The 27,433-nt window shown below is 34.1% G+C and overlaps 2 protein-coding genes across 3 annotated transcripts; both read left to right on the top strand.

Annotated features, from left to right (window-relative positions):
- Positions 1-978: 978 nt before the first annotated feature.
- LOC140437341 (uncharacterized) lies at positions 979-18,558 on the top strand. 2 transcript variants are annotated; one of them, XM_072526819.1, is made up of 3 exons: positions 979-1,529; positions 5,008-5,271; positions 13,268-18,558. In XM_072526819.1, exons 1-3 carry the CDS (start codon positions 1,379-1,381, stop codon positions 14,416-14,418), a joined length of 1,566 nt encoding a protein of 521 aa, XP_072382920.1. In that variant the 5' UTR covers positions 979-1,378; the 3' UTR covers positions 14,419-18,558. The 2 variants fall into 2 exon arrangements, with proteins under 2 accessions (XP_072382920.1, XP_072382921.1); XM_072526820.1 differs by lacking the exon at positions 5,008-5,271.
- A 3,696-nt stretch (positions 18,559-22,254) lies between these two features.
- Positions 22,255-27,233, top strand: Ttc1 (Tetratricopeptide repeat domain 1). The gene is made up of 2 exons (XM_072526818.1): positions 22,255-23,039; positions 25,985-27,233. The coding sequence occupies exons 1-2, from the start codon at positions 22,367-22,369 to the stop codon at positions 26,104-26,106; spliced, it is 795 nt and encodes a 264-aa protein (XP_072382919.1). The 5' UTR covers positions 22,255-22,366; the 3' UTR covers positions 26,107-27,233.
- Positions 27,234-27,433: the final 200 nt, after the last annotated feature.

Below are 27,433 nucleotides of genomic sequence, written 5' to 3'. Positions count from 1 at the left end.
GCTCGGTCGTGTATAATTGCCACTGCACCTAACAAAGGTCGAACATTTTCCATTGTATTAATTTTCAAGCAAAAATTAATAATACCAAATCAAAAATGTATGCTTTAACGCCAACGCCACCGAATTATAAATTATATGATAGCCAGCGCCAAGGTCAACGGCGAACGCCAGCGCAAACACCAACGTAAAGTTTATAAATCAGCCTTAACTGTATGTTACATTTTAAGAAAAATATATATTCTTTATCTATGTTAAGAAATGGCAAAAGTATATATATAGAGAAAGTGCCGATGAAGTTAGCTACAAATGATCCGTCAAATTTGTGTTTGCGGTATTGCCATGTTCTTATTATGTATATGTTTTATGCCTCAATATGCTTTGAAATAGTACATTTTTATTTTATTATTTTATGAAATCGGGTATTTTTTAAAATTTATATAAAACACGAACGAATGAATATTTGCTTCTTTTGATATTAGTTGCAGTTAGTTAATAGAAAAAATTTTTTATAATTGTCCTTTGGTAGATTAGCAAATAAATTTGGCAATGTTGTCAAAACTTTGAAAACACTAGTTGCCAGATTGCAACAGATGTTCAGCAGCTTTCAATTTTATGCCTATTTTCTTATAATTTTGGGATGAAATGCTACCTGAATACCTTAAAAACTTAAGAATTTAAAAGCATACAAAGTTAAAGTTAATTTAAATTATAATAAATTAAATTTAAATTAATTAAACTTCTTTTCAAAACTTAAAAAGAATGTTTAGTAACATCAGTTAATATTATATCGCATGCTCTTTCGTGATTTATATGTGATATGGCAACACTGCCAAATACAAATCTGTCCCTCATTTGTAGCTAACTTCATCGGCACTTTCTCTATACTTTTGCCTAAGAAATAGACTCGGAATGCCTAGAAATGAGTCGATTATTAATCCAAAAAGGCAAAAGTATAGAGAAAGTGCCAATGAAGTTAGCTACAAATGATCCGTCAAATTTGTGTTTGCGGTATTGCCATGTCCTGATTATGTATATAAAACATATATAAATTTAAAAAGTTTTAAAAAATACCCGATTCCATAAAATAATATAATAAAAATGTACTGTTTCAAAGCATATTTGAGGCATAAAACATATACATAATAAGGACATGGCAATACCGCAAAGGCAAATTTGACGGTTCATTTGTAGCTAACTTCACCGGCACTTTCTCTATACTTTTGCCGGTTTACAGCAGGTTTACAGTTTACACCATAGATAATAGATATTGTAGATAAATAATAGTGTTTACACATTACTTACAACTTACACATACCTCATATGGTTTAAGTTTAAGACCATTTAAGACAACAAAAAGTTGGCACATGAATATGATATAATGGATATTAAGGAAGAAATTAAGAAAGAACTTGGGGAATGTGATAATGGATTCAGTAGTGCAGACATACCATATATGCAGAGTGAGTTATCCACAGAAGTAGATATAATAGATGTTGAAGATGTTAAAAAGGAAACACAAGATGATTCAGGTGAGATACTAAAAACATGAGAAATATGAGACCAAATATAGATAAAATAGTTGCAGTTTTGCAGAAGTTCTAATATTTCCTTGAACAACATTTAAGTTAACAAAATACATCTTTTATATCCATTTTTAGTAATATATCTGTAATATTAAACATCATTTAATTGGAGGACCAACTGGATGATTACTATGACAAGGGTAATAGGTAATACCATATTCTTTGCTAATACTATTGAGTATTGCTCTAATTAGTGTCACTAAAGAGTGTTGCATACATGACTAGGAGGCAAAGAAATAATTATTAGTAGCTTTTACTCATTTCATATTGAAAAGCAAGTTTTGTCATTGTTTTGGTTGCCTTAATATTGGGCTTAAGGCTGAAAAAATTTTTAGCAAAGCCATTGATAAATCTTTCAAGTTATTATAAGTGAGAGGGCTTCAAAATTTCTTATTTGTAGTTGTAGTCATGTTCATCATTCAAATAATCTCGTTCATATTTTCAATTGAAGGTATCATTGAAAGATGGTTATTAAGACCTACATAGTCTGCGTTTACAAAATTATGATAAAAGTATATTTTAATGACTTACCTTGACATTCACATAAACTTATATTGTAAGTAGAACTGATGTGCATGATGTGATGATAACTATTTTAAAAAATCAGATCTGAAGCTTTTGCTACTTGTAAATCACAACTATTTGTAAATACAGTAGACTCCCTCTATAACGAAAACTGAAATGACAGACTAATTACCTCGTTATAAGCCGATCTCGTTATATCAGACAATAATAATACTGTGCATACATATGAATCTGTAGTTTTCTAAACCATTAACTTCCTATAGTGAAGCCATTCGGAGCAATATAAGATGCTAATAAATATTGTTTGAATGGCGTTTTTGAAAAAAAGTTATTTACTTTTATTGTCAATGAAATATATTAAAACATAAAAGAGTTGTTTACTTTTATTATCAATGATATACGTTAAAACAAAAAATCTGTATTTATATTTTTTTCCAACTACATAATGTATAAAGCGTATTTTCAAGGATAACATAAACTATTGCTTCTGCAATTTTAAGAACTCTGTCATTTTTAACTGCTTTAAATGGTCCAGTATCATTCTATCATATTTTCTAAAGATGTGAAACAGTTGTATTTATTCATTGTAAAGAAGTTTATTGCGGGCTGCAGTTAAGTTTATTGAGGGGCTGTTTTTGAAAAGGTATTTATTTATAGCCACGACCCGACCAAAAACGTAAAAAACACGTTTTTGGATCTTATTTTCTCTCGTTATAACCAAATTTGCCTCGCTATAGACGGTTATAGTTCAATAGAAATTTCACGGGACATCTAATGTATCTCGTTATAAGCGAAACCTCGTAATAACCGTGTTCGTTATAGAGGGAGTATACTGTACTAAGTCTAAAAACACATTTCTTTCATTTGGAATATTAATAATTTGGAAAAAATTCAAAAAACCATAAAACTCAGGTAAGTACAATGCATGTGAACCTTGAGAACAATTCACCAGGACACCTGATTCATTGTTATTCCATGAAGCTTCAGGAGGATTGAAGTCATTGAATATATATGTCTTATGATGATTATGCCTTTGAGATATATCTTCCACTGATAAATAGTATTGTTCATATATTCATCCTACGGATTTTGGGGAAATGTGTACCTCTCCAATTATAAAATTTTCTTTACCACATGAACATAAAAAAAGTTGAATAGATTTGTACAAAGGTTTCAGAACAGGGATAATGTTATCTTTAACACCATTACTCTTGACTTACACTTATAACAAGTATCACAATCACATCTAAAAGTTCTATATGAAGGTATTTTAATTTCACAATCTAAAATATCCTCCTGTAACCAACTTGCAACAAATAATATAAATATGTCATAATCAGAACATAAAATAGAACTAATAAGATCTTGAAGTTATGTATGAAGTGCTCTAACTTCTAACATTCTAACAAGAAACTTGTAATGGGGGTGAAATTAGTTTTTTCCTTCTCTCTTGAATAATTCAATTTTTGGTACACCATTTCTGTATTTTATGGCAATGTCGTTTTCACCTTTATTTTGCCTGTCTTTTAATTCTTTCCAAGTTTTACTGAATGCATTCTTTTGTATATTTGTTTGATCACTATTTATTTTGATTGTTGAGTTCTGTACTCTTTTTTATTCCTTAAAATGTCCTTAACAACACTATTATTGAAAAAAAAAAAATAACTCTAAGGTACCTTTGTTCTTACCTACTTGAATAACTTTCACTACATCATCCATTGCTTCATCTATTCCTATTTTCTTCATAATTTCCTCTGCTTTGGTTATGTCTTGTTCTATCCTATCTTTAATAATCAAAGAATTGAATTTAGGAACGTTGAACAACATAACACTGTTAGATTTTACAATTCTCACATTTCTATAAACATTTCTTCTAACAGCAAAACTGAAGCATTGGAGCTGCATTTCAGTTCATCAATAGTCTTCCTTACATCACAAATCTGATTATCCTTTTCATATAAGGATTTTTCATTGACACATTTAAGTTTCTCTACTTCAATTTTAAATCTTCAACAATAGACTTCAAAATTGGTACTAACAGTAAACCTTGCTCACAATCCTCACAGAAATATTTTAGTTTCCTAGTATCTGCTGCTAATTGAAGACGTCTTACTTGTGTAGCTGTTACAATGGCGCAATTAATATTTAAAGCCCCCTTGCATTCATCACACTTGAAAGAAGTCTTATCTTCAGCAGCATCGTTCTTGCATATTATACATTTGCCTTATTTGAATGTACAACAGAATGTCAATCATAAACCCTTTAATAAAGATAGTAAGTTATGTCACTGGTAGATCGTAATTACTTATCTATCACTATCAACTTGCTCCAATTGCTTTAAGTTTTTATTTGAAAAAGAAAAACTAAAAATATAATCCCCTCATTGCAGTTATTGCAATTTACAAACAAATTGTTTTTTCAAAAACGAAAGATGATCTTCATATACCTTGTACTAATTATGCATATCTTGTTATAACTTTATAAATTAATTGATATTTACTTGTAAAACAACAGTTTTTTGGAGGCAATTGCTAATGACATCTTTCGAGGTTGATTGATAAATATCTGCCTTCTCATTTTTCACCAAAAGTATACTTGTACCTCTCTGCATGTGTATGTATTACCATTTGGACAGTGACGTTAGTACAACCCTCCGTGGGTCCTAGCCTCCTCAAGAATTTCTCCCATATATTCCCATATTTCTTATGTCTTCATGGATGTTGTCTATCAAAGGGTCTAAAATAATAAGTTGTGAAAGGTAAATTTGTTTGTTTTAGATCTTTTATTACTACATTTATTTCTTATACATTATTTATTTTTATTCCTGTTGTTGAATTTATGCATTTATTTAATTGCAGTAAACAAACAAATTTTTATAATAGTCTTATTTATATTTTAGGGTTTTCCCTAATCAACAATAAAATGGAAACTACAAACACTCCACCTAAACATCCATACCACAAACAACAACAAATAAGTCAACATGATGAAGAAACCATATTAAGCAAAAGTGAAAAAATTCAGATTACAGAAAAACATTACAAGTGTGAAATTTGTCTTAGGCAGTTTTATTGGCAAAGCCATTTGATAACACATAAGAAAGTACACACTAGAGAAAAACCTTACAATTGTGAAGTTTGCTTTAAGACATTTACTATAGCAGGTAATTTGAAAAAGCATTTGCGAATACATACTGGGGAAAAACCTTACAAGTGTGAAATTTGCTTTAAGACATTTAGAACAGCAGGTAATTTGAAAATGCATTTGGCAACACATACTGGGGAAAAACCTTACAAGTGTAAAATTTGCTTTAAAACTTTTACAGTAGCAAACAGTTTAACAATACATTTGTGGACATATACTGGGGAAAAACCTTACGAGTGTGAAATTTGCTTGAAGACATTTACTGCAGCAAATAATTTGAAAAAGCATTTGCGAACACATAAGTGTGAAATTTGTTTTAAAACATTTACTGCGGCATATAGTTTGAAAATACATTTGCGAACACATACTGGGGAAAAACCTTACAAATATTAAATTTGCTGTAAGGCATTTACTGCAAGAAATAATTTAAAAATGCATTTGCGAATACATACTGGGGAAAATCCTTAAGCATGTAAAGTTCGTTTTAAGCAATATTCCCGGCGAGGTGATGTGAAAAAACATTTGAAAATAGATATTGGAAAAATAGTGTAAATATTGTTTTAAACAATTTAAATAATGCATATTCGGTATGACCATTGAAATTAAAAAATATTTTCGGGGTATGCTCAAACAGCCATTTTTTATTTAAAAATGAAAAAGAAATTTTGATCTTGGAAAAATTAGTATGGTTAAGAAATTGTATTGTATTAAGAAGAATAAGAAGAAATATACACTAAGTTCCTGAGTGTACATTTAAGATAGAATAGAACTTAGTTTAGTAAAAAACGTATTTAGTTATTAAAAACATTAATTAGTGCAAGGAACAATATTTTAAATGATTGTATGACAAATATTTAAATTCATTAAAATGCTGTATACAAAGAAATAAATAAAGATTTTAAAATCTTTTGAGTATTACACATCTAATAAACATGTTGAAAAATGAATACTTACTAGCTACATGTAAGTGCATTTTTAACATACATCTTAAATCGTGGGTCCAATAATGTAGCCAATCCCAATAAACTGCAATGCTCAATTTGATCAAATCTGGTAAATTCTTTAAGCCCTTTGACTTTTAATTTATGGGTCAAGTCCTCGTCTATAGTTACGGCCAGTCTTTTTCTTGTATTACTAGCTACGCGGATGCACAAACTGCCTGTTAAATAGGTTTCTTCATTTATTTCTTTGTTTGCCATATGTAATCGCTTGACTCCGTTCGGCTTGCGGAGATAAGAATACGGCCGAGGTCAGAATGCCCTGCCTGTCGTAAGAGGCGACTAATGGATAGGAATTGAGAGGTGGAGAGCCGTCGCTTGAGTTGTCGGGTTTGTAGAAACGCACACGAACGCTTATGTGTCACGGTCACCGGTCTACACTCCTAGTATCCGAGACGAAACTCTCGTGGGACCACTCTACTCTCATTCCAAGAGAACCAGGCGAGGTTGAACGAGATGGGTCCGTACACACCTCTCTTGGCCTTGCGTCAAGCGTGGTCTTGGTGTCCCGACACGTACCCGCCAGGAGATTTAAGAGTGGTAGGGAAGAGATCCTCGGCGGCGACCTGCCTACGTGCGAGGTGGAAATTCCTCTGCCAGCGTCACCTATCCGCCTGTAGGAGGGGATAACGGGTAGGTGAGGCAATCGCAACACAGGTACTACGGGGAAGGTGGAGCCCCACGAAACGTGCCTTGTGTACGTGGCGTGGCACCTTCATTTTGGTGTCGGACTCGTAGGGGCAGTGGATTCGTTAACGGTCGTATGCCGAAAGGCCAGGTAGACCAGGGTCCTGCCAATTTTTATAATTGGAGAGCACAAAACTTTAGCAATGTAATCGCTTGAGGATGTTACACACTTCCGATAAGATTTGGACCTCAGGCTCGAGAAGTTCTGGACAATTTTGCATAGAATTCTGGCAGACTAAACTGAGTGTGTGTCTGTATAGCAAATAATATGTCTTTTGGATCCTAGGAAAATCTTGGTAGTCTTCACTATATTAGCCCCATTATCTATGCATTACCCCATTACAAATAAAATATATGTTAAGTGGAATTAAAATCTTAATTATAAATAAAACAAAATATTAATTATATGTGAAACAAGATGAATTAAAATTGTTGTGAATTTATTAAAAGGTTCAATATTTATAACACTTATGGATTTAATTTATTTTTTTTTATTTATTATATTAACTTATCTGACAATAATTTATATATATCCGTACGTAACAATTAAATTCGCGAGCGCGTCTTCAGAATTAACTGTCCCTTCCAAATAAAATGTCCTGTTATATATGCCATTGCCTTTACGCTAGAACCATCGAACAGCCTTCTCGACTAGCGGCGAAATTATAACGGTAAGGCAAACGGGTATTTTTACATCGGCTCGACCGTTTCTGGAAGGTCCCTTCAGGTAAATAGAAGCCTCTCGTAAAATCTAAAACATAAACATGTGAATAAAAACATGTTTACAGGTTAAAACTATGACTCATATTTTTACGTAACATTGCCCCCCTCTCAAAAGATGGTTCCTCCTGGAACCTTGTCGGGACTAGAACTGGAACGGTATGCTGGTATCGGCAACTGGACCCTCTTTTACAACTTCCAGTTGTATAAAAATGACAAGGGACGGTTTTCTCTCCGCACCAGTAACTATGCGGATTGCAACAGACTAACACCTGGACTTCGGTGTCTTTAAAGATCTCCTCCACCATATTTCGGATAACCCTCCAATCTAATTGGCGGCACTCCAACTTTGGCATGGCTAACTTTTGCACGTCGGACTCTAGTACGTGCTCTCTCAGTTGAAGTAAGGCTTCCCATACATCTCGGTAGGTAGGTTGGTCACGGGCAGTGTCTTTTGTTACCAGGTAGAAAAGGTAACGTGATGCATCTTGGAGTTTCAAGGTTTTACCGGGAGCTGGCACCTGGCATTGAAGTTCTGCAACTCGACCAAACTTCCTTCGAAAGATGGATGCCAACCCTGGTGCGTCTTTGATACTGGCCGGGATGGTAAGGGCCAGCGAGTAGTCATCGGGGAGCGCGAGTAGATCTTGCTTTTCTTCAGTGGTAACACCATGTCTCGCTTTACCGGTACCTCCATAGGCACCCATGAATTCCTCAAACGTGAGGTCAGACACATCTTGGACTTGGTTTACTTCCACTTCTTCATCTACGTCGTGGTCACCTTCGAAAGACGCCAGCCGGTTATGGTGTACTATCATCGGCTTTCCCCTCGGAATCTTGCTTATTCGGTAGATGACATCGTTGATCTTCTCCATAATGAGGTATGGACCTTCCCAAAACTGCTGCAATTTGGGAGAACAACCTTTCCGCTTCTTGGGATTATACAGCCAGACTTTGTCGTTCTTCTTAAAGCAACCCTTTTCGGCTTGTGTATCGTACCGTTTCTTCATTCGGTCGCTAGCGATCTGAAGGTGGGAACGGACCAACTCATGTACATCGTCCATTCTTCTTCGTAATTCGATCACATAATCTTCACCTGCTACATCTTCTCCAGGTCGACACCCAAACTCTAGATCACAAGGTAGTCGCATTTCGCGTCCGAATAGGACTTTGGCTGGTGTCTGGCCTGTTGATTCGTTAACAGCAGATCTGTAGGCCATTGTGAAGAACGGAAGGTATTGGTCCCAGTCTCGCTGATGATCGGACACCATCTTTGTCAAATACTTGCCAACCGTCCTATTCATTCGTTCTACCATACCATCCGATTGCGGATGATACGCGGTAGTTCTTGTTTTCTTCATGCCTAGTCTATCACATATTCCTTGGAATAGATCGCTTTCGAAGTTCCTGCCTTGGTCACTATGGATCTCCAAAGGCACTCCAAATCGGCTGATATATTCTTGGATCAACTTATCTGCAACGGTGGCGGCCTTCTGGTCTGGAAGTGCGTAAATCTCGACCCACTTAGTGAAGTAATCCATTACTACCAGCATGTACTTGCCTCCATTTTCACTTTCTGGAAATGGCCCAGCGATGTCCAAAGCTATTCTTTCAAACGGGCTTCCAACATTATATTGTCTCATAGGAGCTCTCCTTTTTCGGTAAGGCCCGTTACTCGTGGCACAAATAGTACATTTCTTACACCAGTCCTTTACATCGTCGGAACTGTTCATCCAATAAAACCGTTCCCGAATTCGCTGAAGGGTTTTCCTTACACCAAAATGGCCTCCCGATGGACTGTCGTGTAACTGACGAAGTACTTCGGCTATTCTGCTCTTTGGGATCACCAACTGTCTTCTCTTCTCTGAACCGTCATCATTTTCCAGGACTCGTTTAAGCAAGCCATATTCGATGATAAGTGAGTCCCACTGGGCCCAATACGTCTTAACTACTGAGCATAGGTTTGATATTTCCTGCCAAGGTGGTCGACGGCTTTCCTCTTTCCATTTTCGGATTTTCTGTATAACTGGATCTCTCTCTTGTTCTTCCCTTATCTTAGTAGGCGTCCAGTCGTCGTTGACAATCGTCGTTCTAAGCACTGCTGCTTCCTTGGATTCCGTTTTGTTGCAGTGGGAACACTCTGCTGGGCATGGCCTTCTGGAAAGAGAATCAGCGTTTCTGTGGCTAACTCCGGCCCGGTGCTCAATCTTAAAATCGTATTCTTGGAGTCGTTCGATCCACCTGGCTATCTGACCCTCTGGATTCTTAAACTGCATCAACCACTTAAGGGCGGCATGGTCGGTTCGGATTAGAAACTTTCTGCCATAGAGGTATTGATAGAAGTTCTCTACTGATTTAACTACTGCTAGAAGTTCTCTTCTCGTGACGCAATAATTCCGCTCAGGTTTTGAAAGAACTTTACTAAAATATCCGAGGACTCGTTCCTGTCCTCCTTGAATCTGAGACAGCACTCCTCCAATTCCCACATTACTTGCATCCGTATCTAAGATGAACTCTCCTTCTGGCAGTGGATACCCTAAAATTGGTGCTGTTATTAGATGTTTTTTTAAGGTCTCAAAGGCATTTTGGCAGTCTGTATCCCAGCGGTATTCTCTTGCTTCCTCTGTAAGTCGCGTTAATGGCTTAGCGATATCTGCAAACTTCTTAATAAACCTCCGGTAGTAAGTACATAGTCCAAGAAAACTTCTCACTTGATGTTTGTCAGTTGGTTTTGGCCATTCCTTAATGGAATCGATTTTTCCCTTATCCACAGCGTTGAAATAGCTGGCACTTCTTGGGGTTTAGCATCAATTGGGCAGCTTTAAGTCGATTAAAAACGTTTTCTAAATTCCTCAAATGATCTTCGAATGTCTCCCCCAAGACGATTATGTCATCTAAATAAACCAGGCATGTTTTCCAAGATAACCCTCTCAACACATTTTCCATAAGCCTCTCAAATGTCGCAGGAGCATTACAGAGTCCAAATGGCATGACGTTGAATTGCCACAATCCAGATCCTGTGGTGAAGGCTGTCTTTTCTTTATCTACTGGGTCCATTTCTACCTGCCAGTATCTAGACTTCAAATCCAAAGTAGAAAACAATTTACTTCCAGCCAATGTGTCATCGATCCGAGGCAGAGGATAACTATCTGTCTTGGTAACGTTGTTCAGCAAACGGTAATCCACACAGAACCTCGTCGTTCCGTCTTTCTTCTTAACCAGGACCACCGGAGAGACCCATGGGCTCGTAGAAGGTTCTATCACCCCGTCTTTCTTCATTTCCTGAACAATCGTTTCAGCTTCCTCTCTTTTCGCCTGTGGTAATCGTCGAGCTGTTTGACGAATTGGCTTAGCATTACCAGTATCAATTTTATGCTTAACAACGGTAGTTCTTCCCGTCTTTCCTCCTTTCGGTACAAAAATATCACGATACTGCCGAAGAAATTCCCTTAATTTCCTTTTCTCCATCTGGTTTAGAGACTGTCCTGCAACTGCAACCATTTGGTCGAATTTGTCGTTGGAATTATCAGATGTTGTCGCCTGACGGATTATGGATGTCACAGGTACACAAGTTCCTACTTTTGTCTCTTTCTTTATGGTCACTGGGTAGTCATTGACATGTTTCTGGAAGGTCCCTTCAGGTAAATAGAAGCCTCTCGTAAAATCTAAAACATAAACATGTGAATAAAAACATGTTTACAGGTTAAAACTATGACTCATATTTTTACGTAACAAAATAAACAAAAAAGTAGCTCTAACTTGTCAAGCTCTGTTTATCCGATTTTTAAATGAAGCCAAGGAGACACCAAAAATATCTAAATTATTCCTATTTATAATTTTCAGGGTTCTATCAATGGGTGAATGCATACCATAATTTGTACGGTGAAAAGGTATATAAAACAGATCAACATATCTGAGACTTCTGGAGGGAAATATAAACTAATAGATTGGAGACGTTCAGGACAACAAATTATACAATTTATTAATTTAAACACAAATACTAAATCAGAGATATTTCGTCGGATCTTTAATAAATCCATGTTGAGTGTTTTTAAAATATCTATAGTATCGTGATTTATAATGCATATGTTTAATTTATGTGCCCAATATCGTAAACATTTGTTCTGCGATCTCTCCAATGTAGTAGAATGAACTTCCACTTTAGATAAGATCAAAGCAAAATAAACCATTCTTAAAGCCCAAACAGATTAGTACTAACAGTAAACCTTGCTCACAATCCTCACAGAAATATTTTAGTTTCCTAGTATCTGCTGCTAATTGAAGACATCTTACTGGTGTGGCTGTTACACTGTCGCAATTAATATGTAAAGCCCTCTTACATCCATCACACTTGAAAGAAGTCTTATTTTCTGCCGCATCTTTCTTGCATATTAAGTATTTGCCCATACTTGAATATTCAACAGGATGTCAACCATAAACCCTAAAAACTAAAGATATTGTTATGTTATTATAAGTCTAATTTATTGTTTTTATTTATTTATTAAAGGTTCCATTTATTACACTCACAAATTTATTAAAGTCTTTATTACTACTAATTTATTTTACCCTTAATAATTATATAATTTATCTACATTTATAATACGTGCGTTACAAATTTAAAACGCGGCGTGATCTTCAGAAACTAACTGTCCCTTTACAACAGAATTCCTTCTTTAAATATAAAACTTCGTTAGTTTCGGAATCCCTTAGAAGCAGACATGAATTGACTCGAACATTAGGGAAGACCGGTTGTCGGCGGTGTTGACAAGAATTGCCTCGAATAACGGGAACTCAGGCTGGTTTTTATCGGAAGGGACCCATCGGTTATTACCTGCGTCTCCGCCGGCCGATGCGTGATCTAGAAAATACTTGAATAAAAAATATATTAGTAATAAATATGTTTACAGTTCTGAGTCATACGATGCGTCATCATCTATTGTAACAATATAAACCTCTCATTGCAATTTACAAAAAAACAAATCGTTTTTTCAAAAAACAAAGATGATCTTTATATACCTATCTTGTACTAATTTTGCATATCTTGGTATAACTTTATAAATTAATTGTTAATATTTAATTGTAGAATAACAGTTTTTTGGAGCAATTGCTAATGACAGCCTTCGAGGTTGATTGATATATATATTATATATATATATATATATATATATATATATATATATATATATATATATATATATATATATATATATATATATATATATCTGCCCTCTCATTTTTAACTAAAAGTATATTTGTACTCCTCTGCACGTGTACTAATGATATGTTATCATGAATTTTTTTTTTTTAGAAAAACGCTGAGTTGACTTTAGAATATATTTAGTAGTAATAAAAACTGAAATTTACATAAGTTACATGATATTTAATATTAAAATTACATTAGATGGGTCCTAGCCTCCTCAAGAATTTCTCTCCAATCGTCCCTATCCGTCGCCTTCCTACGCCAAGCACATATTTCTATATTTTTCATGGATGTAGTCTACATTTGTTTCTTATAGACTGATTTATTTTTATTCCTGTTGTTGAATGTATGCATTTATTTAATTGCAGTAAAAAGAACAAATTTTTATGATAGTCTCATTTATATTTTAGGCTTTTCCCTAATCAACAATAAAATGGAAACTACAAACACACCACTTATATATCCATACCACAAACAACAACAAATAAGTCAACATGATGAAGAAACCATATTAAACAAGAGTGTAAAAGTTCACATTCCAAAAAAACATTACAAGTGTGAAATTTGCTTTAAGATATTTACTATAGCAGGTAATTTGAAAATACATTTGAGAACACATACTGGGGAAAAACCTTACAAGTGTGAAATTTGCTTTAGGACATTTACTACAGCAAATAATTTGAAAATGCATTTGCGGATACATACTGGGGAGAAACCTTACAACTGTGAAATTTGCTTTAAGACATTTACTGCAGCAGATACTTTGAAAAATCATTTGCGGACACATACTGGGGAAAAACCTTACAAGTGTAAAATTTGCTTTAAAACTTTTACTGTAGCAAACGGTTTAACAATACATTTGCGAACACATACTGGGGAAAAACCTTACAAGTGTGAAATTTGTCTTAAGCAGTTTTATCGGCAAAGCCATTTGATAACGCATAAGAAAGTACACACTGGAGAAAATCCTTATGAGTGTGAAGTTTGCTTTAAGACATTTACTTTGGCAGGTAATTTCAAAAAGCATTTGCAATCACATACTGGTGAAAAACCTTACCGTTGTGAAATTTGCTTTAGGACATTTACTAGAGCAGATAATTTGAAAAAGCATTTGCGAATACATATTGGGGAGAAACCTTACAAGTGTGAAATTTGTTTTAAGACATTTACTACAGCAGATACTTTAAAAATACATGTGCGAATACATACTGGGGAAAAACCGTACAAGTGTGAAATTTGTCTTGGACACTTTAGTCAGCAAAGCTATTTGATAAGGCATAAGAAAGTACACACTGGAGAAAAACATTATAACTGTGAAATTTGTTTTAAAGCATTTAGTGCGGCAAGTAGTTTGAAAATACATTTGCGATCACATACTGGGGAAAAACCTTACGAGTGTGAAATTTGCTTGAAGACATTTACTGCAGCAAATAATTTGAAAAAGCATTTGCGAACACATACTGGGGAAAAACCATATAAGTGTGAAATTTGCTTTAAGACATTTGCTGCAGCAGATACTTTAAAAAAGCATTTACGAACACATCCTGGGGAAAGTCCTTAAAAGTGTGAAATTTGTCTTAAGCAGCTTTCTCGGCAAAGCCTTTTGAAAAGGCATACGAAAGTACACACTGGAGAAAAACCTCACGAGTGTGAAGTTTGCTTTAAAACGTTTACTATAGCAGGTAATTTGAAAAGGCATTTCTGATCAGATCAGAGCATTTCTGATCAGTCGGTCAGATAGCCAAGCGGGCTGGGCGGCCGGCTCTCACTCGCTTCACTGCTAGTGGTTCAGCGGTTCGATTCCCAGCTCGGTGTACAGAAAACAAAAAGTCTAACGCAGCAGTTTAAAATTCTAAATGAATCTGCGGCTTAGACTAGAATATGCTGGTGTCTGATCGGCCTATGGTGGAGCAGTACGGCAAGAGATAAGGGCTTGCGGCTCAGTGATACTCCTCCATAGATCCCTACCGGAAGGGCGAGGCGCCTAAAAATACCGGGTATATATATAATATATATATATATATATATATATATATATATATATATTGCTGATCACATACTGGTGAAAAACCTTAAGCATGTAAAGTTTGTTTTAAGCAATATTTCCAGCGAGGTGATCTGAAAAATCATTTGAAATTAAATATTGGAAAAATAGTGTAAATATTTTTTTAAACAATTAACGAATACATATTCGGTATGACCATTGAAATTAAATATTTTCGGGATATGGTCTTCTTCTTCAGCCTTCAGTAATCCAACTTTGGACATAGGCCTCCCCGAAATCAATCCAGTGTCTTTTATTTTGCGCCACTTGCTTCCAGTGGTGTCCTCCGATATCATCAGCCCATCTCATTTGTGGTCTTCCTCTGCTTCTCTTTCCTAACCATGGTCTCCACTGTTGTATTTCGTGGTTCCATCTTTTATCCTTTAGTCGGGCATTGTGTCCTGCGAAGCTCCATTTTAATTTGGCAGCATGTTCTCCTGCGTCTTTTACTTTCGTTTTGCTTCTAATCATTTGTTTGTTTTTTTTTGTCTATAAGTCTCACCCCGAGCATTGATCTTTCCATCGCTCTTTGTGCTTTTACTATTTTATCCATATTGGACTTGGTGAGTGTCCACGTCTGTGAACCATACGTGAGTATAGGGAGGATACATTGATCGTAAATTCTGGTTTTCAAATACTGTTCTATTTTAGTGCTTTTCAAGATCCAACTCAGTTTTCCAAATCTTGCCCACGCTAACCTTATTCTTCTGGTAATTTCGGCAGTTTGATTTTCTTTGTTAATTTTCATTATCTGTCCCAGGTAGATGTATTCGCTTACTGTTTCTAAATTTATGTCGTTCAATGTTATTTCTGGAATGATCGGTGTATTTGTCATTATTTTTGTTTTTTTTTTCAATTTCATCTTAAGACCTACGTTTTCCGAAACTTGAAATAGTTGCGTCATCATGGTCTGTAGTTCTTCGACACTTGTAGCGAATATTACAATGTCATCAGCGTATCTTAAATGACTCAGTTTTCTTCCATTAACATTTACTCCCTTATCTGCCCAGTTAATGTCTTTGAACACGTCTTCAAGTCCAAGTGTGAATAGCTTTGGTGAGATAACATCTCCCTGTCGAACTCCTCTGTTGATTGGTATAGCTTTGGTTTTCGCATCAATTTGTATTTTCATTGTAGCTTTCTTGTAAATATCGTGTATAAGCATTCTGTATCAGGAGTCTATCCTGCAGTTGTTCATAGCTCTCTATTGCCCAAAGTTCTATGGAGTCGAATGCCTTTTCATAATCAACGAAGCCAATATATAAGTTCAAGTGATATTCATTGACTTTCTCTATTAGAGTTCTGACTGTAAGAAGATGATCCGCTGTACTGTAACCTTTTCGGAATCCTGCCTGCTCTACCGGTTGATAGCTATCGAGCTTCGACGTTAACCTGTTAGTTATTACTCTCGTAAATAGTTTGTACATTTGGGACAGCAGGGAGATTGACCTATAGTTCTTGAGATCTCCCCTGTCTCTCTTGTTGAAGAGAAGTATTGTCAAACTTTCATTCCAATCATCTGGGACTTCTCCTCTGTGAAGACATTCGTTGAAAAGTTTTTTCAATTCTTCGAGAATAATTTCATTCCCCTCCTTCAACATTTCTACAAGTATTCCATCTGGACCCGGAGCCTTATTGTTCTTTAGTTGTGCTATAGCTTGTTTTATTTCGTAGGATTCTATGTTAGGGAGTATTTCTGAGTTGACATTCGTTATCTTTCTCTTAAGGTCTTCCTTTGCAGTGTTATCTGGGTTCTTGTTTGAGGAATATAAATCACGGTAAAATGTCTGAGTAACTTTTAGGATTTCGTTCTTTTCTATTATTTTTTCTACCTTGTTTTCATTCTAGTTCCTTAAATCTTCCTTTACTCCCTTCTTTATTTGTTTATTCAATTCTTTGAAACCATTGATGTTTCGCTGTCCTTCGCTTAGAAATGTGCGTCTCTTTTCCATCAACCGTTTTGTTCCTTCACTTATTCGGTCTTCTTTATTTTTCCTTTTCTTTGCAACAGTCAGTCCTGCTTTCAAGAGCTTTCGTTAACAATGTTCTACAAATTCTTTTCTTAAGACTTCTCTGTACTCATCTCCCTTCTGTCGTATTTTAGTTTGATCTATCTCATTACGATAATTATGTGGCCTGTTTCTACTGGTTTTCGTCTGTTTACTAAGAATCCTTGTTCTCAAAAGGCGATGATCGCTGCCAGTTGTGAATCGATTGAGAGCAGTTATATCTTCAAAAATGTCTTTGTTCCCACACAAAAAGTAATCGATCTCGTTTTTATCGGAAAATATTCACGTCCATTTTCGGTTTGCTGGTTTCTTGAAGTGTGTGTTCATGGCATATAAATTTTGTTGTTCTAAGAAGTTATATAATTTTTCTCCTCTTTCATTTCGTGTGCCATAACCATGCATCCCTATTTTGGTTTCAGTATTTTCTACTTTTTTACCTAATTTCGCGTTGAAATCTCCCATAATGATGGTATATTTTGTATCATTTTCTTCTAATGCATTTATCAAATCTTCGTAGAACATTTCAACTGCTTCTTCCTGATGTGTTATTGTGGGAACATACACTTGTATAACCTTGATCTTGGTTTTATTATTTAGGTCTATTATAATATAAGCTACTCTATCAGAAACACTTTTATATGTAGAAATGATACTTTTTGATAAGAAATCCTTCTCCACCATATGTTTCGTCTATCTTCCCTGTATAGTATAAGCGATTTCCAGAGTTTAAATGGATGCATTGTTCGCCTCTTCTTTTCACTTCTGACAGTCCTACAATATCCCACTTTATCTTGGATAGTCCTTCTTCTAATTCGTAGACCTTTTCATCTTTAGCCATAGATTGGATGTTGTATGTGGCTAGTAGTAACTGTTTTTGTTTGTTCGTATCTATTTTGGCGCGTTTTGTTGAGCTTGTGCCTCCCCCAGAATCCATGAGGCTGACCGGTTTTCCGGTGTGGGATTCTGAGCTGCTAGCTCTACCCACCTGGGGTATCGTCCCATTTTGTTTCAAGTTCAACATGTTGTGTTTTGAGGGGTATAATGGCATTAAAACACCACGCTTGCCGTACTGGTTGGTGAGTGTTCGCAGTATCACAGCCGGTTAAATCAGTATTTAATTTTCGCCTGCGACTTTGTGGTACCGCACCTGTCAGGAATTGTATTCCTCAGCCACGGGCCACTAATAACACAGCTGCTGACCTGTGTCATGTCCTCCGTTGATCCGCGGGTACTTATTTGGCGAAGCCTTATTCATACCTGTCCTGCATATCTACAGGAACTTTCCCTATCAGCCATTGGGGCGCGCCGTGTCTGGGTTGAGGACTTCCCCGCCCAGTCTGTCTTGCACAAAGTACTGAAGGACCCCTACTTAGTTCAGCGTCCCTCCTCTACACAAGCTAAGACCAGCACGGGATATGGTCAGCTATTTTGATTTAAAAATGAAAAAGAATATTGATCTTTGAAAAATTAGTATGGTTAAGAAATTGTATTGAATTAAGAGGAATAAGAAGTGAAGTGCGGGAGTGTATATTTAAGATAGAATAGAACTTAGTTTAGTAAAAAACGTATTTAGTTATTAGAAAAACATTAATTACTGTAAGGAAGAATATTTTAAATGATTGTATGACAAATATTTAAATTCATTGAAATGCTGTATACAAAGAAATAAAGAAAGATTTTAAAAACTTTTGAGTATTACACATCTGATAAACATGTTGAAAAAGGAATACTTATTTGCTAGATTATTGACCTGGTGTATCTAATATTTCCCCTTCCTCTGGAGTTGATATGTGACTACTCAAAATATTAAAATTGGTGAGAACTCGTACGACAACATTAATTTACCTATAGTTAAAAATCTCTGTGCTGATATTATCATTGGTCATATTGTTCTATCTAACCATTTAAGGCAAGAGTTTGAATTTGGAGTACCCAAAGAAGTATTCAAGGTATGTAGTGTAGTTGAAGCCTCAGTACCTCAAGTTCCTTTATTTTGTAACCTGACTTCAAATTGTAAACCTATCGCAATAAAATTGCGGAGGCATAGTGCTGAAGATAAGATTTTTATTAAAAATGAAGTGAAGAAGCTTTTAAATGATGGCATTATTGAAGAAAGTTAGTCCATTTGGAGAGCGCAAGTGCTTATCACCAAAAATGACACTAAAAGAGGTTTAAATCTTTGTATGTAGGTATATTTAAAAAACCCTTAAAGGGCTACATACAAAAAAACAAACGTTTTCGGAATAATAATTCCATCATCAGGTTAAAAAACCTAAAATAAGTATAAACCATTTAATTAAAGCAAACGTGATTGAAATGTTGACTAAGGTTAAAAAATCAAAATGGTTATACTTACAGGTTAACATACCTGAGCCACCAAAATATTAGGGTACAACCCTTTACAAAAAATTTTAACGTTACCAAAAAATGTACATGTTGTTTAAAAGTGAGTGATGTTTAATATTTTATTATATTTAACTTCAGGCAACACATAACCATGCCTCACGTGAGTACCAGCGTCCGGAGAGTAAAGGCGGAAACACATTATAGTCACATCACGTTAAGCTTACCGTCGCGTGATATTACGCTAGGAGACACACTTGGGTCCGCTCACGCGAGGTATTCTTTGCGTTGCAGTTCATGTTTGTACTCAGCGTAGTGATGAAGCGAAATAGAGATTCTTCTTCGTCGTCAAGTTCATCAGACTGGGAAGAAGATAGAGAAAACACAGCTGCTTTTACAGTGGCTAATGATGGAATACAGCGAAGTGATTGGATTCACCCAATAAATCAGCGTAGAGAAGAAGTGGGGGAATTTCATCAATTAGTCCACGAATTATTGACTGAACATTCAAACCGATTTCAGATGTATTTTAGAATGTCCAAAGAAGAATTTAATTATTTGCATGGACTCATTAAAAATGACATTCACTAGCAAAATACTCAGTTTAGAGGGGCGATTAGTACCGAAGAAAGATTGGCGATGTGTTTAACGTAAGTACTTACCAATAATTGAAATACATATGTTTTATTTTGCAAAAAGTCTCGCTACACACGTTAAATACCAATAGAAAAGTTTAATGATATTTTGTAGTAAAGTCGAGCAAAGACACAGAGGTCATATCTAGTAACGTCGGTTTGCATCCCTCACGAGTAGTCGCTGCTGTAGGGTAGTTGGCACTACCCTACAAAATAAAATCACTGAATTTACCTGTTATTTTCAAGTATCTACCAATTTCTTTCCAAGCTTCTTGCCGAATCGCCTGGTCCCTGTACTCGGCTGATGAGTGATTTTATAGCACTTTATGATTTCTTACAAGTTCAATTAATTTCTCGTCCATTTTTGTACACCAAAACGCTAGACGTAATATCACGTTCCACTGCAAAATGTAAATTGGCGGGATAACAGAGGCGTGCTATCACGTGACAGCAGACGAACGTGTCGTGAATACGTGAGGTGACAATAGTATGATTCTGCGTACACAAAATTTTATGAATACGTGGACTTGCACATATTGCGCCAGTCACGTGATAGCACGTGAGCTCACGTGACGTGACTATAATGTGTTTCCGCCTTAAATCTCTTCAAACGGACATCAGCTGGTAACTGATTGACAAGATACCTATGAACGGTGTCGAAAACAGAATGTCAATATACCAGTTTTATGATAATGGCATGTGGCTGGATGTTAAATGGCACGAGAGCTGCTGATGCCATTGGCAACAAAGAAGAGATTACTGGGTGTGGTCCTGTCAGTAGATACTCTACTCTACATCAACAATACAGAGTAATGTATTGTGCTACAATACAACAGTAGGGGAGTAGGGTCAGTAGCATAGATAAGGGGGTTAGGGCTTTACAGGGCAAAAGTGCCGGTGAAGTTAGCTACAAATGAAGGAAAGTTTTGTATTTGGCAGTGTTGCCATCTCGTTTTAATAAATCACGAAAGAGCATGCCATATAATATTAATTAATTTTACTAAACATTCTTTTTAAGTTTTTAAAGTTCGACGAATGTAATAACGATATAAGAAAATAGTCATAAAATTGAAATTTGCTGAACATCTGTTGCATTCTGACAACTAGCGTTTTCAAAGTTTTAACAGTATTGCCAAGTTTATTTGCTAATCTACTAAAGGCCAATTATAAATTTTTTTTCGAATAATAATAAAATTATAATTGGCCTTTGGTAGATTAGCAAATAAACTTGGCAATATTGTCAAAACTTTGAAAACACTAGTTGTCAGATTGCAATAGATGTTCAGCAGATTTCAATTTTATGCCTATTTTCTTATAATTTTGGAATGAAATGCTACCTGAATACCTGAAAATTTAAGAATTTAAAAAGTTCAAAGTTAATTTAAATTATAATAAATTAAATTTAAATTAATTAAACTTCTATTAAAAACTTAAAGAGAATCAGATCTATTCTGTAACTTTTAACAAAATGAAAAGAAATGACCAAGTTGAATCGTAATTACCCGAAATCGGAATTTTGGATATCTATCGCGTCGTTCTCGTGTTTGGATTGGCATTCTGTAACTCACATCGTCATCGGTGTAAATCGAAAACGCCAACTTCTACTTGACGCGCTCAGAAGTTGGTGGCAACCCCGCACTGAAAAGTGAAATAAGTGTTCTGTGGCGTTATGTTACTGGAAAGGCTAGTGTGAGCGAAAAATTCATCAAAAAAGAAGATTATATTTCAAGCTTGTCGTCAAGTAGTTTTGATTTGTTTTGGTTAAGTTTCAAACGTTTGTTACAAGAATAAGAATACAAAATGGCAAGCGGAACACCAAAGAAAAAACATCTGCTGAGCAGTTAAATTATTTAGTAAACTTTATCTAAATAAATAACACCACATACTAAAAAATGAAGCATCTACAAAAATTAATCAACCGCTAATTTATATTAACAAGTCAACAAATAAATGTCAAAACAATAATGATACCAATGCGCAAGCGTCAAGACCAATTTCGATGTCAAAACTTGATCTACAGAGCTTGTCTAGTCGAAATTCCGATAGAGATCAAGATAAGTTACAGAATACCGATTCCTATAATTCCGATCCGATTTGCTGACCTCTATTCAATTTGTAGTTACAGAATAGGGCTGAATGTTTAGTAACATTAATTAATATTATATCGCATGCTCTTTCGTGATTTATTTGTGATATGGCAATACTGACAAATACAAATTTATACCTCATTTGTAGCTAACTTCATCGGCACTTTCTCTATACTTTTGCCACCAAAAATGTTAATTTGAATTACGATAAAGGTCAAAAACATGAAAGAAGAATGATGCCAAATTGCCCATAATTGCCTGTCAATTGTCATTGTCTGTCATACGTCATAGACGAGTCATAGTACATTTGCCTGTCTTCTGTGTTTTTTGAATCTTGAATCTGATGAGTGTTTTAAAAAATTGTTTCACTTAGTAATATTTTTACTAAATTATGACGGAAAAAGAAAGTGTTAGTATACCAACAAATGAAGATATTGTAAATGAAATTACTACTGATTTACAAACGGAATTGAAAGTAACTGAATCTAATCCTGAAGAAATATTGAATAGTCACCATAATGAAGATATTCCGAAAGATTTCGATGAGGAAGAATCTGATACAGGTACTACTACTAAAAACCCAGACGATTATATAGACGAAGAAGAGCTAAAAATATTAGAAAAGGATTTATCTGAGGAGGAAAAAGCAGAAAGACACAAACTAGCATTAGAATTAAAAAATAAAGGAAATGAACAGTTTAAATCAGGTTTACATTTAGAATCATTATGTAGTTACACTGAGGCTTTAAGAATGTGCCCTTTAAAGTATGAAAATGATAGATCTATCTTGTATGCAAATAGAGCTGCTTCAAAAATTTCACTCATTCGAAAAGAAAGTGCTATAGAAGATTGTACCAAAGCCATAGAGTTTAATGATTCATATATTAGAGCGTACTTAAGAAGAGCCAAACTTTATGAAGAAACAGAAAAATTAGATGAAAGTCTAGCTGATTATAAAAAAGTTTTAGAACTAGATAAGAATAATAAGGATGCTTTACAAGCCCAATATAGGTTACCACCCTTAATAGCAGAACGAAATGAAAAGCTTAAAACTGAAATGTTAGGTAATTAGCAATACTCTTTGATTTAAATGCACTATACTTTTGTAATAATTTGTTCTTGTATATATTATCTGGTAGAATATTCATGTTTAGGCAATCATATTATCAGCAACTTATAATTGTTTAATTTGTGCTACAGATTAATGCTTAAATTAATAATTTAAGCATACTGTGTTGTATTTTAATAAGATGTACTTATATGTACACATACCAGTTTAAAGCTTATATTTTTTGGACCACTGGAGTTTTAATATAAGGGATTTAAGTTTAACACAGCATGTGATGCTGAGGTTCCAGTCTATTTCTGTACTTGCTTTTTTAACAGGAAAGCACCAAAATCCTGCTTCACAGAAACAAGAAGTGGAAGTGGTAGCAGAGCCTTTTCAGTTTCATCATTCAGTATAGGCTTTCGAGATAATTCTGCCCAAAATTTGTCTTGTCTTTAACAAATGTCTTCAAATTCCAGTGACCCATTCCAATATTGCCTGTGACCTTGTGAAAAGTGTCCAACAGGCACTTGTGAAAAGTGTGATGAACATTCACTGTTCAGGAAGTATATTGACACAACTGTAAAATTTAAAAAAATGTCACTATTGTATTGGAGGGATCAAAACTTGATATTTCTACATATTTGTAAATAGTCATAATTGTACTTATGACTTTTGCCATGACAGAGGATTTCATAAAGACAATTATAATGATTTACAAATATATAGAAAATGCAGTTTTGATCCCTCCAATACAATAACGTCATTTTTCAAAATTTTACAATTGTGTCATTGTACTTCCTAGACAGCAATATAACCAATCATGACAAATATTTGCAATTTTTGAGTTCCTTACTTTAAATTAAGACACACAAATTGAGGCAGTTGAATGCAAAACTACTTAAATTTACTGATTTACTGGTAGGACCAATATTCAAAGTTATAGTTTTTAAGATAACAAAAACTTGATATCAATAAAAACTTTTTCTAAAAATATATTTCTACTATAAGACACATTTATATTTAACTTCTTTTATAATTACTTGTACCAACGTAGCACTTAAAGAATATGAAATCTAAGCTAATTCTTATTGATAACAATGAAGAGTTACTTTATTACTTTAGTTCTATATGCAACAGTCAGAAAAGTCTTTGACTGAAGAGAGCCGATGGCACAACCAGTACATAAACATTCTTCAATTTTCATTCAGCAACTTCTTTGAGAAATGATATATCAAGAATTGTACTTCAGATTCATACCACACCATGCATATGTATACTGATAAGTCACCTTCATGCTACCTTTATATTTGTCCTTCATCCTTAACTTTTTTCAATCATGAAAAAATTTAAAAAACTATTGAAATGCTTCTCTATGTTTGTTGGCTTGATCCTAGAATGTAGTCATGTTCAATTATAGGTGAGAATATGAGTTTAACAATCTTGATTTGCATTTTCATTATCTGTCAGAAAGTGAAAATTGCAATCAATTGTCAGCAATTACTTTTAAGGTCGCGGCATATTATCATGCATGTATAGTTTCCGGCACGTAGCGTTTCCAGTCCAGCAATCGGACAGCACGTTCACATTTTCATATATAGAATGTTTCAGTTTGGTTCGGTGAAGATAGGATCTCGTTTTTCGCGACAAAAATTATGTGCAATTGGTCTTCTACTTAACAATGAAAAATGAAAAACTGCAGTAAAAAGAAGGTTTGAAGTACATCCAATGCTAAGAGAAAAGAAAAAGGAAGGTGAACACTGGACTTTATACAAAGAATTAATTGATGACGATGAAAAATATGGATATTTTAGAATGAATAGGATTTAGTTTGAATATATTATAAATTTAATTACACCTTTAGTTAAAATACAAAATACTACATTTAACGAAGCCATACATATCAAACCAAAGAGTATTTTTAAAAAAGAAGAGGTACCACTTCTGTGTAAAAGTCATAATTGTTTATCACTTCCTTGATTAATTGTCACAAAGCAATAAAAACACATGCATAAATGACAAAATAGCCTCGAAAATTATTTTTTAAATATTCTGTATCAAAATCAGACAAATACTTAAATAAACAACGAGGAGAAAACGACGGACCCCTAATTCACATTATCTATACCAACAGGTTTCGACTCATTCCGTAGTTGTCGGCATCTGTAAAATATTGTTTTCGAATATACTGAACGGAAACATTAGGTATCTGATACGATACTTCCGGACAGTGTGAGTTGTTCATATTTAAAACCATTTAAATTATATTTTTCAGAAATTAAATTCGTGCATGATAATATGCCACGACCTTTATTCAAAATTATTGATATTTTTATATGATATATCCAACTCTAATACACTTTGATCATTTACAATGAACCAATGAGCTGATCAACTTGTAATACTACTATTCAATATTCTGAAGATGTAGCATATAATATAAAAAATATTACAATATGACAATACAATTGATTTTAACATCTTTAGTTTCACCTTAATATTTATTTCTGTTGATACTAGTATCTTATTTATTATGTTAAATATTTCCCTTGTTAACTGTGATTCCCAGGTATCAAAATTTATTAATGTCTTTCACATTTTCACATCCAGGTTGTTGTTTTGCTAATCTGTGTATCACAAAAATCTTTATCTTGTATAATCAGGTTGTAGATAGGATAGGAAACTATGATTCTTTGATCATGTTTTGAGTCAGTACTGCATGTGGATCCTTGGTAATCAGTCCTGGATCAGTCCATATTTTAGATTGGATTAACCAGTCCATACTGATGAAATTTTTATTAATGGTAAAAAGTTACGGACAAAATTAATTGTTTTATATTCTGTTTATTATTATAGAATCAAACGCAACTTATTGTTTTTAATAATGTGTACATAGGTATTTTAGTCTAACTTTATTATTGTATTCTACACGAGGTTTATTAAGTTTAATATGTTTTTTAGGAAAACTGAAAGATTTGGGTAATATGATCTTGAAGCCATTTGGACTATCCACTGAAAACTTCCAGTTAAATCAAGATCCAAATTCGGGAGGGTATTCTGTCAATTTTTCACAAAATAAATGACATAAAATATGATGTTATTCCTTACATTATATCTTAGTTAAAGTTTTTTTACTTTATTCTGCTGTTGATTTGTTATAATTTTTCATTTGTATAAAGTAAGCATTTTATTTAGTACATTCAACAGAATAACAACTATATAAAATAGTAATAGTGCAAATTATATAGAAGCAGAATACCAGACTTATAAGTATATTCAAAGTCTTGCAAATACATCTACACACACTTTGGATATATTTGCAAGACTTTTCATTATTGCTTAGTTAATTATGAAAATTGTTGCAGAAGAAATTATTATAGAGTTTGTTTCAGAAATGTAATAGTATATTATATGAGCTTCTAAAGCACATGCAACAGATTTAAGTGAATAGCACATGGTAGAGTTTCCTTAATTTTTCAAAAGTTCTTATGTAAAAGAGTATATACACTATGTTTTTTCCCAAAATGTTAACCAAAAAATGTTACAAAGAATTACAAAAGTGAATCAAATTACAGAGGATTCATACTATACAACTAGAAAGTAACTGGCTCTGGTTAACTCTAAATATATTTGTATTTAAACTATATTATAATTCAGATAATTCCTAAATTTAAATCCATTTTATATAAAAGAAAGGAAGTCCATAACCCACAAAAAAACCATTAAATATATAGGATTCCCCAGTTAGTATGATTTTACTGGACTGAGATGCATTTTGTAAGACATAAATGACAGCAACGTCTTCGGAAACTACAGGATATCAAACATACATTAAGTCTTAATTTATTCCATTCGTTAATAAGCATATGAATATATCATTTAATCAATAAAATAGATGAATTCAAGATACAGTTAAGATGGAAAATCAACAATTAAAAATTAAGATGTGTGAAAATACATAAAAAATTATAGCTTTAGAATACAACAATTCAGTCAGTCTTACAAAACTAATAATGATTAGAGAAGAGTTATTTATGATAATAGTTCCTAACTTTGACAATACAGTCTTGTCATTTATGTCCAATAAGCAATTAAGTATGCGAATTAGCTACTGTTTTTTAGGTTTGGTATTCTGTAATGTAACCAAAAATTTTTATTAAATTAAAACAAACAATTTATCAAAACTGTTCAATAAATCTTAATTTATGTATTTTGGTTTTTTTATGTAAGACGTCTGATAAGTAGTTAGCTTCATCGTAAGATAGCGCCAATATCTTATAGTACATTCTCCTATAATAGACGGCTAATGTCAAAATTTAGGTTTAGGACTCGTAGATCGAGGATTTTAGAAAAATGGAAAAAGAGCAACTCGATCGGTGCTTCAATTTTTGTTTTTTGAAAAGAAATCGC

The sequence above is a fragment of the Diabrotica undecimpunctata genome, chromosome 3 (genome assembly GCF_040954645.1).
Source record: "Diabrotica undecimpunctata isolate CICGRU chromosome 3, icDiaUnde3, whole genome shotgun sequence".
In the NCBI taxonomy this organism is placed as follows: domain Eukaryota; kingdom Metazoa; phylum Arthropoda; class Insecta; order Coleoptera; family Chrysomelidae; genus Diabrotica; species Diabrotica undecimpunctata.
This window is presented reverse-complemented; position numbering and strand designations above follow the sequence as displayed.

Bases quoted from the DNA above. Each gene is read 5' to 3' on its own strand.
- Ttc1 (XM_072526818.1), top strand. From the start codon at position 22,367: ATGACGGAAAAAGAAAGTGTTAGTATACCAACAAATGAAGATATTGTA. The intron at 23,040-25,984 runs GTAATTAGCAAT...TATGTTTTTTAG, and splicing joins GCTTAAAACTGAAATGTTAG to GAAAACTGAAAGATTTGGGT.
- LOC140437341 (XM_072526819.1), top strand. From the start codon at position 1,379: ATGGATATTAAGGAAGAAATTAAGAAAGAACTTGGGGAATGTGATAAT. The intron at 1,530-5,007 runs GTGAGATACTAA...TTTATATTTTAG, and splicing joins GGAAACACAAGATGATTCAG to GGTTTTCCCTAATCAACAAT. The intron at 5,272-13,267 runs GTAATTTGAAAA...TTTATATTTTAG, and splicing joins TAAGACATTTACTATAGCAG to GCTTTTCCCTAATCAACAAT.